Source organism: Procambarus clarkii, chromosome 6 (assembly GCF_040958095.1).
Source record: "Procambarus clarkii isolate CNS0578487 chromosome 6, FALCON_Pclarkii_2.0, whole genome shotgun sequence".
NCBI lineage: Eukaryota > Metazoa > Arthropoda > Malacostraca > Decapoda > Cambaridae > Procambarus > Procambarus clarkii.
The window spans coordinates 27,010,991-27,024,259 of record NC_091155.1 but is presented as its reverse complement, the minus strand read 5'-3'; the positions used below and the strand labels follow the sequence as shown (position 1 = coordinate 27,024,259).

General features: G+C 42.8%; 1 protein-coding gene across 5 annotated transcripts in view; it reads right to left on the bottom strand.

Annotated features, from left to right (window-relative positions):
* The window catches only part of LOC123754052 (protein phosphatase 1 regulatory subunit 14C), a 197,331-nt gene that overhangs the window by 24,023 nt on the left and 160,039 nt on the right, over window positions 1-13,269 (bottom strand). For 4 of the 5 annotated variants that reach the window (XM_045736187.2, XM_045736188.2, XM_045736189.2 and 1 more), the window contains exon 2: window positions 8,838-9,403. The exons of the other annotated variant lie outside the window; for it this stretch is intronic. In XM_045736187.2, coding sequence (XP_045592143.1) covers window positions 8,838-9,110 — 273 coding nt within the window. In that variant the 5' untranslated portion in view covers window positions 9,111-9,403. The remainder of the gene's footprint in view (window positions 1-8,837; window positions 9,404-13,269) is intronic. 5 annotated transcript variants of the gene reach the window in all.

Genomic DNA, 13,269 nt, shown 5'->3' with positions numbered 1-13,269 from the left:
CGAGGCACTACACATCAAGAAGTCAACACCAGCAATCAACAGCCAATTATTGCACCACTATATTCTACCCACCTCAAGACTCCGCTCCAATATAGAAGCATCAAGAAATATGGACCAATAGGCTTTCTACAAACACTTCTATTCAATACCCATTTTTTCGTGTTCTGTCTTGTGTTGATACTTTTAATACCCTATTAATATCCTCTAGTGTTCTGTCTTGTGTTAATGCCACATCATCCTTCCCACCTCACTCAAATGTAATGCCACATCACCCTTCCCACCTCACTCAAATGTAGATATAAAATCAGGGAAACGCAAGTTCTAATCAGTTGTGTATTTGTGAAGTCTTTGAAAATGTAATAAGTTTTACGAAACGCGCCCGTGTCGCGTCAGACTAGAAATAAAAATGAATTTTGGAGAAGTGATTTTTGATTTACCTCCAACAGTGAAGCATAATGTACGAAGGATTGAGAAAATTCGTGTTAGAATTATTAATCTTACTTTTTCGGTCATATTTAATAATATATGTCTACAGGAAAGACTGCTACCAAAATATACTAATATATATATATATATATATATATATATATATATATATATATATATATATATATATATATATAAGGGCGCATGAACTCGCGTCATAAACGACTAATAATTCATTTTGACCCAACCAGGATTCGATCCCCCCCCCCAAGCGTACGAAGCACCTCACCAATGATCACTGGTGAGGTGACGACGAGTTTTGGTGTCTTCTTTGCTGTGGAAACAATATAATTTTCATTGTTTACATACATACGAGAAGATCCTCGAAGTCATTCCAGCATTCCTCTGTCCTGTATTTCATGAACACCCTCCTTGCTTTAATTCTCTACTACCACCACCTTCTCTTATTATTGGTATGAATCCCTCTTCTGTCTCATTGCATCTCAGTTTAACTTGGTCCTCCCTCAGTGTAACTGTCTTCCCCTCTGGGTTCCTACTCCTCCAGTTGCACACATTTTCCAGATACTCTCTTACTTCCTGTTATCCCATTTTCTATTGCCTACTCTCCTTTCCCCCGACTCCAGGTTTTATGGTCATTGCTCTAAGTTGGATCACACAGTTAACTTACAGGACACAATGGTCAGGTGCTTCTAGTGGTATTTTGTGCTCCAAGTTCTCCAAGTCTTCCTCTTTCCTGGTGAAAAGCATGGAATATATATATATATATATATATATATATATATATATATATATATATATGCAGAAAATCCACAGAGAAATATGAAATGAGGTGAACGTTTCGGCTTTGTTAAAGCCTTTGTCAACACCAGACTTTGTCAGTCTGGTGTTGACAAAGGCTTTAACAAAGCCGAAACGTTCACCTCATTTCATATTTCTCTGTGGATTTTCCGCATAAAATGATCAGTGTTTTGTGATCGTCAATTGCATATATATATATATATATATATATATATATATATATATATATATATATATATATATATATATATATATATATATATATATAATGTGTGTGTCTCAACTACTGTTTCGAAAAGTTTGCATACCAAATCAGGGGGGAGGAAAATGCGGGCTTGTATGAGGTGACTTGTACCGGGCGCGCCTGCCGTCGGAGTTTAGGTAACTGCAGCCAAGCAGAACTCCGACACAATGGTCTGCACTGCCTGCAAGACACATTGGGCCACATATCTTCACAATGGTTCTTTCTACACACAAACCTTTTCCGAGAGAGAGAGAGAGAGAGAGAGAGAGAGAGAGAGAGAGAGAGAGAGAGAGAGAGAGAGAGAGAGAGAGAGAGAGAGAGAGAGAGAGAGAGAGAGAATGGGAAGCCAGCAGTTCTGAGCTCGTGGGGGTGGGTGTGGCTGACTACATCAGCTTTGTGTTAAAGTGTTTATTTACCATAACCTTCGTCGCTTATGTGACCCGGATTTCGGTGACCTAGATGCATATATTCCAAAACAGTACTTTATTCGGTCTACTCACCTATTTGTACTCACTTGTTCGTGCCTGCAGGATTAAGCTTCAGCTCTTAAGGCCCAACGTTTCGACCATGAGTAGTAGTTTTAACACAAAACTGTTTATCAGTGTTTTAATAATATTTGCACTTAAATCTGTGTATGGCGTTAGCTCCAACAACATTTATTCCATCTAACTCTGCTCTAACTGGTTCATTCACCTCAGAATTGTGTATGTCGTTATCATGTCTCCCCCCTGTTTCAGTGTGTATGTGAAGTCCAGATCCTCTCCAGTTTTTCTTGCAGAACTAACTTTTCTTAGCTAAGGAAAGTCTTGATGCGCAGTTTTTGATCTTTCAAACTGTTGATTTGTGTTTTTATAGTTCCGTGTGTCCCATCACCCCCCCCCCCCCACCCTCATCCCGCTCCCTGTGTAATATCCCATGCAAAAAAAAGTTACAATTACATATAAAAACTCTTAATCACTTGAGGATAATTACTACAAGCGTCATTAGTGAGACTTACTTAACCAAATTGCATGTTTTTGGGGCCTCCTCACTCTGCATTAGCGAGTTAAGCCCCGATATTACACCACACTGAACGATACAATGTTTTCAAAGTAAATAACTTAACAACGCTATTTTTTTTTTACATTGGTACAGCAGGTAACAACACTGTCGTTACGTTATGTTGTTGGGTAACGTACTGTCCCTCCCTCTCCCTCCCCCACAATTTTTGAAGTTTACAACATTAATTGGTTAATGTAATATATCTTTGTTGAGTTCGACGCGACAGAGACGTGACTATAGAGACCCCCATTCTCCCAGCGTGGCGGAGCATAACATTTTCCTAAGCGTTTCCATACACAGCGACAAACATCACTTGAAAGTCTAGCGTCAACCAGTTGCCCAGTCTGACTTCACCAGGGACGTGTACCTTGTGAGTACACGTCTTGATGTACCACGTACAAGTCCCAATGTACACGAACACGTACCTTGTATCGCGGTGATACATTGAGAAGTGTACCCGTGTTCTCGGTGTATTTACACTTAGAGGAGACACTTTAGTCCTAGACTCTGACTTCAGGACTAAAATATACTTGCTGGTTGGTCAGTAAGTTACTGTGGTGGCCTGAGTAACCCTGCCTGGGTTGACAGGCCGGAAGATCAACACCAAACTAGGTTTGAAATAGAGAGATTGCAAACTGTGTGAGAGCCCTTTGTTCAGTTCCCGCATCTTTCTTATCGCTGTCATTAACAAAAATGTATAATTCTTATCAGTACAAGTGGCGATAAAGATTACATTCGACCTTAACAGAATCACCCTCGTGGGAACAGCTAGCATCCTGAACAAAATGAATATCTACATTATATATCAATAACGTGGTTTATGCGTTCATAGGAAGACGTCCAGAGTAATTATCGGAAGAGCTGAGGTACGGAATAGTCTAGAAGTCCTGGAATGTCAACAAGAGAGCAGAGGGACATCAGTTGAGCGACGCCATCGAAGTCAGATTCACCGAGGACTTCAACTATAACAACACCCAACCATAGCATCGTTCCGGGAGACATCTCCCGTCCAAGAGGCTCACCATAGCCCGTGCTTCTTGCCCCGCTCCTGTGCCAGGTAAGTTACGGGCTCACCATAGCCCGTGCTACTTGGAACTTGTTCCGAGTAGCTGAATCTATAACAACAACAACAGCAGCATCGTTCATCGTTCAACTATAACAGCATCGTTCAGCCCCGGACATCAACACCCCACATCATTTATGCACAGACTCTAAGTAAGCAAAGTCACCATCCTTAAATTGGGCAGTTAATACCACTTTCCTTATTAACCCTGCACATAGCCCAGTCGATAGAGCGTCGGCCTGACACACATGAGGTCCAGGGTTCGAGACCCCATACAGTCCAGGTGAATGGAAAGTCAGTTCATATATTTCCTCAACACACCCTCGAGGCCTTGACAGTACTAGTGACAATGTCATCATTGGCTTGACTGCTCCGTTTGACAAGTTGCTGTCATTCAGTCTCCACTTCAGGTATGGATTCTCCCGGGGTCTGTCATCTCTCCCTTCTGGTCTCTGTATGGGTCTGTTTCCAAGATGGTTCCTGTTATTTATTTTACCATAACACAGACATTATGTCTTCTTCCGACGAGCACAGTGATATCACAAGAATGTGATATATCTATTAGAGATAATGGGTTCGATTCCATTATATGGCCTCAACGTGGACCCATTGACCCATGTTTTGTAACATTACATATTAGAACTTTTTTTTCTTCAAAGGGTTTAATTCTGTACGATGTTAGCTCTATCTGTCTCCATGGTAACAGGCAGATAACACGCACATACAAAGGGAAGAGTTTATCTTATCTACGACATCGTGGAAAGCCAGGACGGTAGTTTTAGTGGGTCAGCTCTTCCGTGACCTCGGGAAGGATTTGGGATTTCATCTGTTATTCTTATTAATGATCTTAAGCCAACATATTTTTGCGACCTTGAATCAGGATGAGTATCTGCGATCTCTGGTGCTCTCCTCGTTATCTTCTGCTCTGTCCTTTCACGCTATCTTCTTGAGGTTATCTTGAGATGATTTCAGGGCTTAGCGTCCTCTCGGCTCGGTCCTCGACCAGGCCTACTTTTTGTTACACACCCCTCCAGGAAGCAGCCCGTAGCAGCTGACTAACTCCCAGGTACCTATTTACTGCTAGGTAACAGGAGAATCAGGTGTGAAAGAAACATTTTGCCCATTTGTCTCCGCCTCCACCGGGGATCGAATCCGGGACCTCAGGACTACGAATCCGAAGCGCTGTCCACCCAGCTGTCAGGCGCCTGTCAGCTGTCAGGCGCTATGCCAAGGTGTCTCTTCAGTCTTGTTCTTGCTTGATCCGCGCGGAAGACGAAGTGGGGAGTGGTCGCGAGTCTTGTGTCTGTCTGTGTCTTAAGTCTGTTTACCTCCTTCCCCTCTATCCCTTCCCTCTCCCACCCCCTAACCCCCCACATCCTCTCCCTCTCCTTGGATTCAGTTGTTTGAGGAACAATTCTCTCTCCGCTGAAGTGTTCCATGTTGCGGCCAATTTCTTTAATACCCATGTGTATTCCTAGTTATGTTTTCGGGGGTTGGGCTCTAGCTACTGGACCCTGCCTTCTGATATTCACGTAATTGAAGTAGAGTAGTTGCTCTTTAATCTCTTGGGTTAAATGACAGGTGATGTTGTTACCTGGGTTGTTGGTCGACTTTCATCGCTTGTATCATTGACTACTTCCGCCTCATCACACACTGGCAAACATAATTCTTGTGTTTATTTCCCGCTAAACGTGTGTGTGTGTGTGTGTGTGTGTGTGTGTGTGTGTGTGTGTGTGTGTGTGTGTGTGTGTGTGTGTGTGTGTGTGTGTGTGTGTGTGTAATTACCTAAGTGTAGTTACAGGATGAGAGCTACGCTCGTGGTGTCCCGTCTTCCCAGCACTCTTTGTCGTGTGTGTGTGTGTGTGTGTGTGTGTGTGTGTGTGTGTGTGTGTGTGTGTGTGTGTGTGTGTGTGTGTGTGTGTGTGTGTGTGTGTGTACCGATGGTTTACATGTGGCAGATTTCGAGAGTTGCTCTACTCCCACACAGCCCGGCCCGAGGCCAGCTTCCTGGGTGATAAATTGATCAATAAGACTGTTGCAACTGATGGTGCGCAGGTCTGCACAGCCATCACAGCCCGGCTGATCGAGCAATTCCTTCACGAACTCCTCTAGTTCCCCTCCCCCCCCCCTTCAAGACTTCAAGTCTTGCTCCGGTAATATTCATGTATTTGTTGGTATAAGACTGAAGACTGAAGGTATATATATTCATTATTGATGTGTGATGTTCAACCAGTGTTCACTCGGCGTGTTTGACACCTCGATTCCTCACAGGGTTCATTTGACATTTTCTATCATATCCCTCATTCAAATTACCTGTTTTATAAGACTCAAGAGATTCAGGCACTGCTACTTCGAACGATACTTGGTACTGATCACTCATTTTCTTTAAACAGGTGTAAGACTCAAGTAGTATGGGGCTTAGAAAGTAGGATAGCGTTAATAGGCACATTGCTCCTAATAGAGACAGGGCTAATAGGTGCATTGCTCCTAATAGAGACAGGGCTAATAAGTGCATTGCTCCCTATAGGGACAGGGCTAATAGGCGCATTGCTCCCTATAGGGACAGGGCTAATAGGCGCATTGCTCCCAATAGAGACAGGGCTAATAGGCGCATTGCTCCCAATAGAGACAGGGCTAATAGGCGCATTGCTCCCAATAGGGACAGGGCTAATAGGCGCATTGCTCCCAATAGGGACAGGGCTAATAGGCGCATTGCTCCCAATAGAGACAGGGCTAATAGGCGCATTGCTCCCTATAGGGACAGGGCTAATAGGCGCATTGCTCCCAATAGGGACAGGGCTAATAGGGGGCATGATGGTCCCAGCTTGAGTAGGCATAATAATTCTAAAACTGATCATAGATGCACTAATGAGTGTAGGGATGAGCAGTCCGCCCTGAGTCTACGATGCATCAGTGCACGCAACATTTCCTTGACACAGCTTTCACACACACACGACAATGTTTGCAATATTTACCTCACCAATTTCCGGACAAGTCAATGTTTGCAACATTTCTGCACCATTGCTTCTTAACCGTATAAATGTTCCCAACAACTTCTCTTCACTGTTATCAAACATAATATTTACAAACACATCAATGTTTATTAAACATTACCACTTCTGGAGACACTATTTGTATGGATATCTAAAATTGATAGAAATTTTCCCGCAAACAATTTATTATTAAACATAACATAAGAACAAAGGTAACTGCAGAAGGCCTATTGGCCCATACGAGGCAGCTCCTATCTATAACCACCAAATCCCACTCATATACATGTCCAACCCGCGCTTGAAACAATCGAGGGACCCCACCTCCACCACGTTACGCGGTAATTGGTTCCACAAATCAACAACCCTGTTACCGAACCAGTATTTACCCAAGTCTTTCCTAAATCTAAACTTATTATTGTATTATAATACGTATTATTGCAAATAATACGGGACCCCACCGTAACGTAGTGGAGGTGGAGTCCCTCGATTGTTTCAAGCGTGGGTTGGACATGTATATGAGTGTGATTGGGCGGTTATAAATGGGAGCTGCCTCGTATGGGCCAATAGGCCTTCTGTAGTTACCTTTGTTCTTAAAACAACAATAAATGAATGAGGGCGCCCAGGTTTGAGTGCCTTAGACCGGTCGTTCTTAATCTATTTTGAGACATCGACCCCTTTGAAAATTTGGTGAAAGCTACGGACCTCCTCCCTAGAATAATGCTCACGAGCACAAACACAACTTTCCATGCAATGAATATATTTTATTTTATTGAAAATTGTCTTCATGCAATGTAAGATAAAATAAACACACGTGGACCCAGGTTATGACCCCCCTCCCCCCCCCCCCCTGCCTTAAGAGGGTAAATCAACTACTGTGTCCTCGGCCCCCGCCCCCAACCACAGCACTTCCAAGACATTTGCAACCTGTGAGGACCCTTCATCCCGGAGAAGAGGATAAATGACATACGAGGGAGCCACACTGGACCTACCGCTATGCATAGTGTTTTCTCCCATCACCCCACAATTTGTTATGTATTATGTATGTATCATGAATATTTATTCTGTATTATGTATGTATCATGAATATTTATTCTGTATTATGTATGTATCATGAATATTTATGTATCATTATATTTATTCATGAACATAACCTACACTCAAACGTGCTGGAAAACACCATAACCTTTTGAGCAAATTGCTTACAGAATACAGAGATATGACTGTACCTGGTTGATGGGGTTCTGGGAGTTGTTCTACTCCCCAAGCCCGGCCCGAGGCCAGGCTCGACTTGTGAGAGCTTGGTCCACCAGGCTGTTGATTGATACCTCATAGTCTGTGATACGCTAAATGTTAAATCACAGTCCCGCACTGTAAAACCTACGCTGGACTCTACGATGGTAGCCAAAGTTTAAGGTACGGTCACGTGAGAAAGAAAACAGGTGAAATGGATAAGTAAATTCACAGCGCTGCTAAAAACTAATTCTGTGGCGAGGAAGTGATTTGGAGAAAAAAAGATGACGAGAAATGAGAGGACGTAAAGCAAAGGGAGAGAGAGATAGAGGATGAGGGAAGGGACAGGGATAAGAATGGAGCGAGTTATATATAGAGCGCAGTAGAGAGAGATTACGGGCTCACCATAGCCCGTGCTACATGTCGTTCTCAGTAGCTAAATATAAAACAACAGAGGGAATGGGAGGCAGGAAGGAGTGAAAGGACAGGATAGAATCAAACAGGAGAGGAAAGAACACAGGAACATATAGAGCTTATCCACAGAGTATGGAACATTCTTCGTCTGTCTCATATCCTTCGTCTAGAAGATGGACTTTACACACACACACAATCAACGTGCTCCCTTGACACCCTCCGGGGTCAACGGAGAACGCAATACACCAACAAAATTAAATAATTTATTGCTCTAAAGCACCATGTGGGAAGAAAAGGAAAAATCATAAATACGTCATCCTTTAAGGGAATTCAATCGAGAATTCGCTGACGGTGTCTATTGGTCCAGTCACTTAACTGCCTGTTGGCACGACTGTCAGACCACTCCGTGGCTCGTCACCAGTAACCCAGGATGGTTGAAGTAACTTACGATAACTGGAGTTGCTTTACCGTTGTAACTTAGACTAGCCTTAAAGTTACTTGCAAATTACTTACAGTAACAGAAGTAACTTACAGTGCATTAACGGTTGTAACTTAGACTAGCCTTAAAGTTACTTGCAAGTAACTTACAGTAACAGAAGTAACTTACAGTGCTGCCGTTGTCGTGAACATCACTATCTGACGTCTCCGTGATACTGCTGTCTTGTGATTTTCCATTGAGGGCTGGAACAGTGGTGGCGGTGGTGGTGGTGTCAGCGGGGTGGGTGGCCACGGTGCCCTGGATGGGGGCCACGGTGCCCTGGGTCCCCTCTAGGTCCGCAGGGCCCTCATCTCCACCCTTCACGCCCTCTTCGAACTTAACGGAGCGCCGCCCCGAACTGTGCAGCCGCTTCTTGGCGTGCTGTCTCAGCCTGGAGAGCATGGTAGTGGCGGGTTATGTGGACGGGGCGATGTGGCAGACGCCAGCCACTACAGACGGGTGGAGGCAACCGAACGCGGCGGCCGCCTGTCTTAAAGTCCGTCCGCACTATGATGTTCTGTCTTTATCCGTCTCGCTTACCTGTCTCGTTTTCTTTGATAACGTATCGTTTTCTTTTGTATTTTGATCAAGTATTTTCTTATCAATGTCTATTATACTTATATTCATTCGTCTTTAACCTGTAACCTAACCTTCCTCAAATTCCCAAGCCTTTATCAATTTTTTTTCCTTTGCATCTGTTTCCGCAATTAAAGATGTGGTTAATGTGTAATGTCTCCAAATTAACGACACAAACAGTGAATTTTACAGAGTAGCATTAAAACCTTACATGTGTTATGTATATGTATTTACGTATATGTAAGCCCCTGGGGCGCTATCACGTGGGTTGGTGCCATACGTCTCAACCGGAAGTGACTGTGCCAGCCACTTGCTTCCTTGGCACTGCCTTATCATTCCCTTTTACTGCAGAATAAGTCAACGACTTCTTAATAATTCAACGAGATGCACTCTTAGTTAAACTCATTTTGCAATGTTAATATATATATATATATATATATATATATATATATATATATATATATATATATATATATATATATATATATATATATATATATATAGGCCTGGTAAAAAAACAGGGCCTCGGGGATGTTGATCTTCGGAGTCTTCGAAAGGTAAGTCTAGGCTTTCTTGACAAAATGTAATCAAATCGTCAACAATTTTAATCCTCCCATATCATCTTAAACCGGTAAACGTTGTGTTGGAAAGCGAACATTAAGAAATCTAAGACTTAATAATGATCAGCGTGTATAATGTGTACAAAAAGAGGTGACACTATTGCTGGTAGGCTGTGACGCCAGATGAGGCCTAACATCTCCCCCCCCCCCCACACACACACACACACACACACACAAACACGCACGCACACGTTAATTAGAAATCATTCCTGATTACCACGGATTGATGAGGAGACGGCAGCCTAAGCGATAGGCTGTTATGTTCTCGCAATCTGACACCCCGAAAAAAATGCATCTGTTTTGCCAATCCAGAAACGTACTAACCTACACAACCCACTTAACCAATTAATAACGATGTATAGAAAACATTAATATTACGTTACTGAAACTTTCACTAACACATAATATTTTAACAGATTGATAGATTCCGTAATAAATGTGATATATTTGGTGAGAGGAGCTCCATATTGCCTAGGGACGAAAGGGTAACCAAATATATTGGATGAAAATATACTATTTTTATATGTGCGACAAGCTAGGCTTGCCTCTGGAATAATCAAGTTACGAAATGGTTTTCAAATCTTGTTTTAAATTATCATCTGAACCAAAAATATTGTTAACGGAAAATAAATTTATATTTAATTTAAAGTGTTGGAATGACTGGCACGAAACTAAAATATATATTTATAGCTCACATTCCGTGCTTGTGAGAGAGAGAGAGAGAGAGCTAACATTCCCTGCTTGTGAGGGAGAGAGAGAGAGAGAGAGAGAGAGAGAGAGAGAGAGAGAGAGAGAGAGAGAGAGAGAGAGAGAGAGAGAGAGAGAGAGAGAGAGAGAGAGAGAGAGAGAGAGAGCTAACATTTCTTGTTTGTGAGGGAGAGAGAGAGCTACCATTTCCTGCTTGTGAGGGAGAGAGAGAGCTAACATTTCTTCCTTGTGAGGGAGAGAGAGAGAGCTAACATTTCTTGCTTGTGAAGGAGAGAGAGAGCTAACATCATGTGCTTGAGAGAGTGAGAGAGGGAGTATGCATCCTTGGCCTTCCTCCAAGACCGGTGATATGATTACAGCCTGAAAAAAATGAATGCTTCACATTCAAATTGTAAGAGAAGATAAGATACCTGATTTTTTGTGTGGCAATTATTCCGCTATAGCGGTAATCGTGCTTCTCTAGTTAAGCTGCGCTTAGTACATGAACACCGGTACAATCTCACCAAGAGAAGCCGAAGCCTAGGTTCTTACAGCCTAGCATTTTTCACCTACCGGGGGGTAACTAGTTCAGGCACAACCCTCCCACGCGCACACACAAACACACACACACACACACACACACACACACACACACACACACACACACACACACACACACACACACACACACACACACACACACACACACACACACGGTAAGACTCAAACCCGTTCTCTTGATTTGCCACAACGTGCAAAATCCAACGTCCTAACCTAACCTATACCCCAGCCGGGAAAGCCTTGTCGGACGCCCATGTGTGCTGACACGTGTATGTATGAATTGACGTGTAAAATGAATTTACGTTATCGATTCCGGCACAAAATTACGGTGGTTTAGGGAGAAAAGGGAAACACTGATACTTTCTGGGACTAATGAGCATCGGCTGCGGTAAATTAGGTGGGTAGCCTAGGTTCCAACGCTATTTTATTAGGCTAAACCACTTCATTTTTCACGGAGAGGGTTATGGAGAGAACGCATTCATTCCGTCGGCCCGCAAACTTTCAAATCACACGGCACACTGCTTAAAGGACTGTAAACATAGCACTTGGGGGCAGGGGCACAGCACCGCTCCTGTGCCAGGTAAGTCCACCACGGGCTCACCATAGCCCGTGCTACTTGGACGTTGTTGCGAGTAGCTGAATCTGTAACAACAACAACATAGCACTTGGGTGACACCAAGAAGGAAGCCTGTACTCCCCACCGTTACTATACTTCACAGCATCTGCCGTGCGGCGTCATACACTTGCACATAATATCAAACATACCGCAATTAATATATCGTATGTGTTGGCACGGACTCGACCAATCCATTAAAACTGCGACCTACTAGCACAAATTAATGCGCTGTTATATATGTTATATGCATCAGCCTCGATAGGTTTGGTGGGTTGGTAGGGTTCATACGTTTCCGGTTAGGTAAAATAGTTATTTTTTAGGTATCTGGAGAACCGGCTGGTGGAAGAGGCCAAGAGGCATCTATCACCTCATAAAGTTGTTATGGGTTATCACTAGATAACGCTGGTGCCTGTATGCATAGGTTAACGGTACTTCGTTTATAAGATAATGATGTTTTATCTGCGCCTCCGGCTCACTGCTTTCACCCTAGAGGAGGAAGTTGGCACAGGTGGCCAACAGAACTGTTGTGTGCTCCGTCTTGCTTGCCACCACTACACAATTCCTCAAGCATTCGTGTGTTAAACTGGAAACATATTCATCTTTCCTCGTTCATAGCGGGTTAGATTGTATTAAACACTTTACAATCTCTTGACTCGAGGACATTATTGTACAGTCAATATCGTAGCGCTTTGGAGCTCGTTAACTTGAATAAATGCAAATTTAGATAGGGAGCCGGTCGGCCGAGCGGACAGCACACTGGGCTTGTGATCCTGTGGTCCCAGGTTCGATCCCGGGCGCCGGCGAGAAACAATGGGCAGAGTTTCTTTCACCCTATGCCCCTGTTACCTAGCAGTCAAATAGGTACCTGGGTGTTAGTCAGCTGTCACGGGCTGCTTCCTGGGGGTGGAAGCCTGGTCGAGGACCGGGCCGCGGGGACACTAAAGCCCCGAAATCATCTCAAGATAACCTCAAGATAGGTCTCCATGGTCGAGGAAAGATGTAAGTTAATAATAAATCTATCTGCTGTCTAGGTGTTCAAAAATGTTGTTCTGAACATTAGGGTTGCTAGTGTTTAATTTGTTTAAATGTTCACACTTTATTAATTTATTAATTTAATTTATTTATTAATTTATTATTAATTTATTATTTATTATTAATTAATTTATTAATTAATTATTAATTTGTCTGGTATTTAAATGTTCTGATAAATGTTAGCAATTTTTGTCTCTATTGGTGCAGTTCAAAAATCTAAGTACAGTATTTAAAAAAGATCACAAATAATTAATATAAACAAGAGTTCAGAAGTTCACGTTTCAAAATTTGTACTTTAAACCCAAATGTTCTGTTCAATATGCACACGTGAACCACTCGCGTTATTCACTGTTATGTTCTGTTCAGTTTCACAAGTGTTATTCAGCTGTTGCAATGTTAAAAAAAATCCTTGTTCAATGTTCACAAGAGTTGCTGGATGCTCATAATTGAGGGATCCTTCAATGTTCAA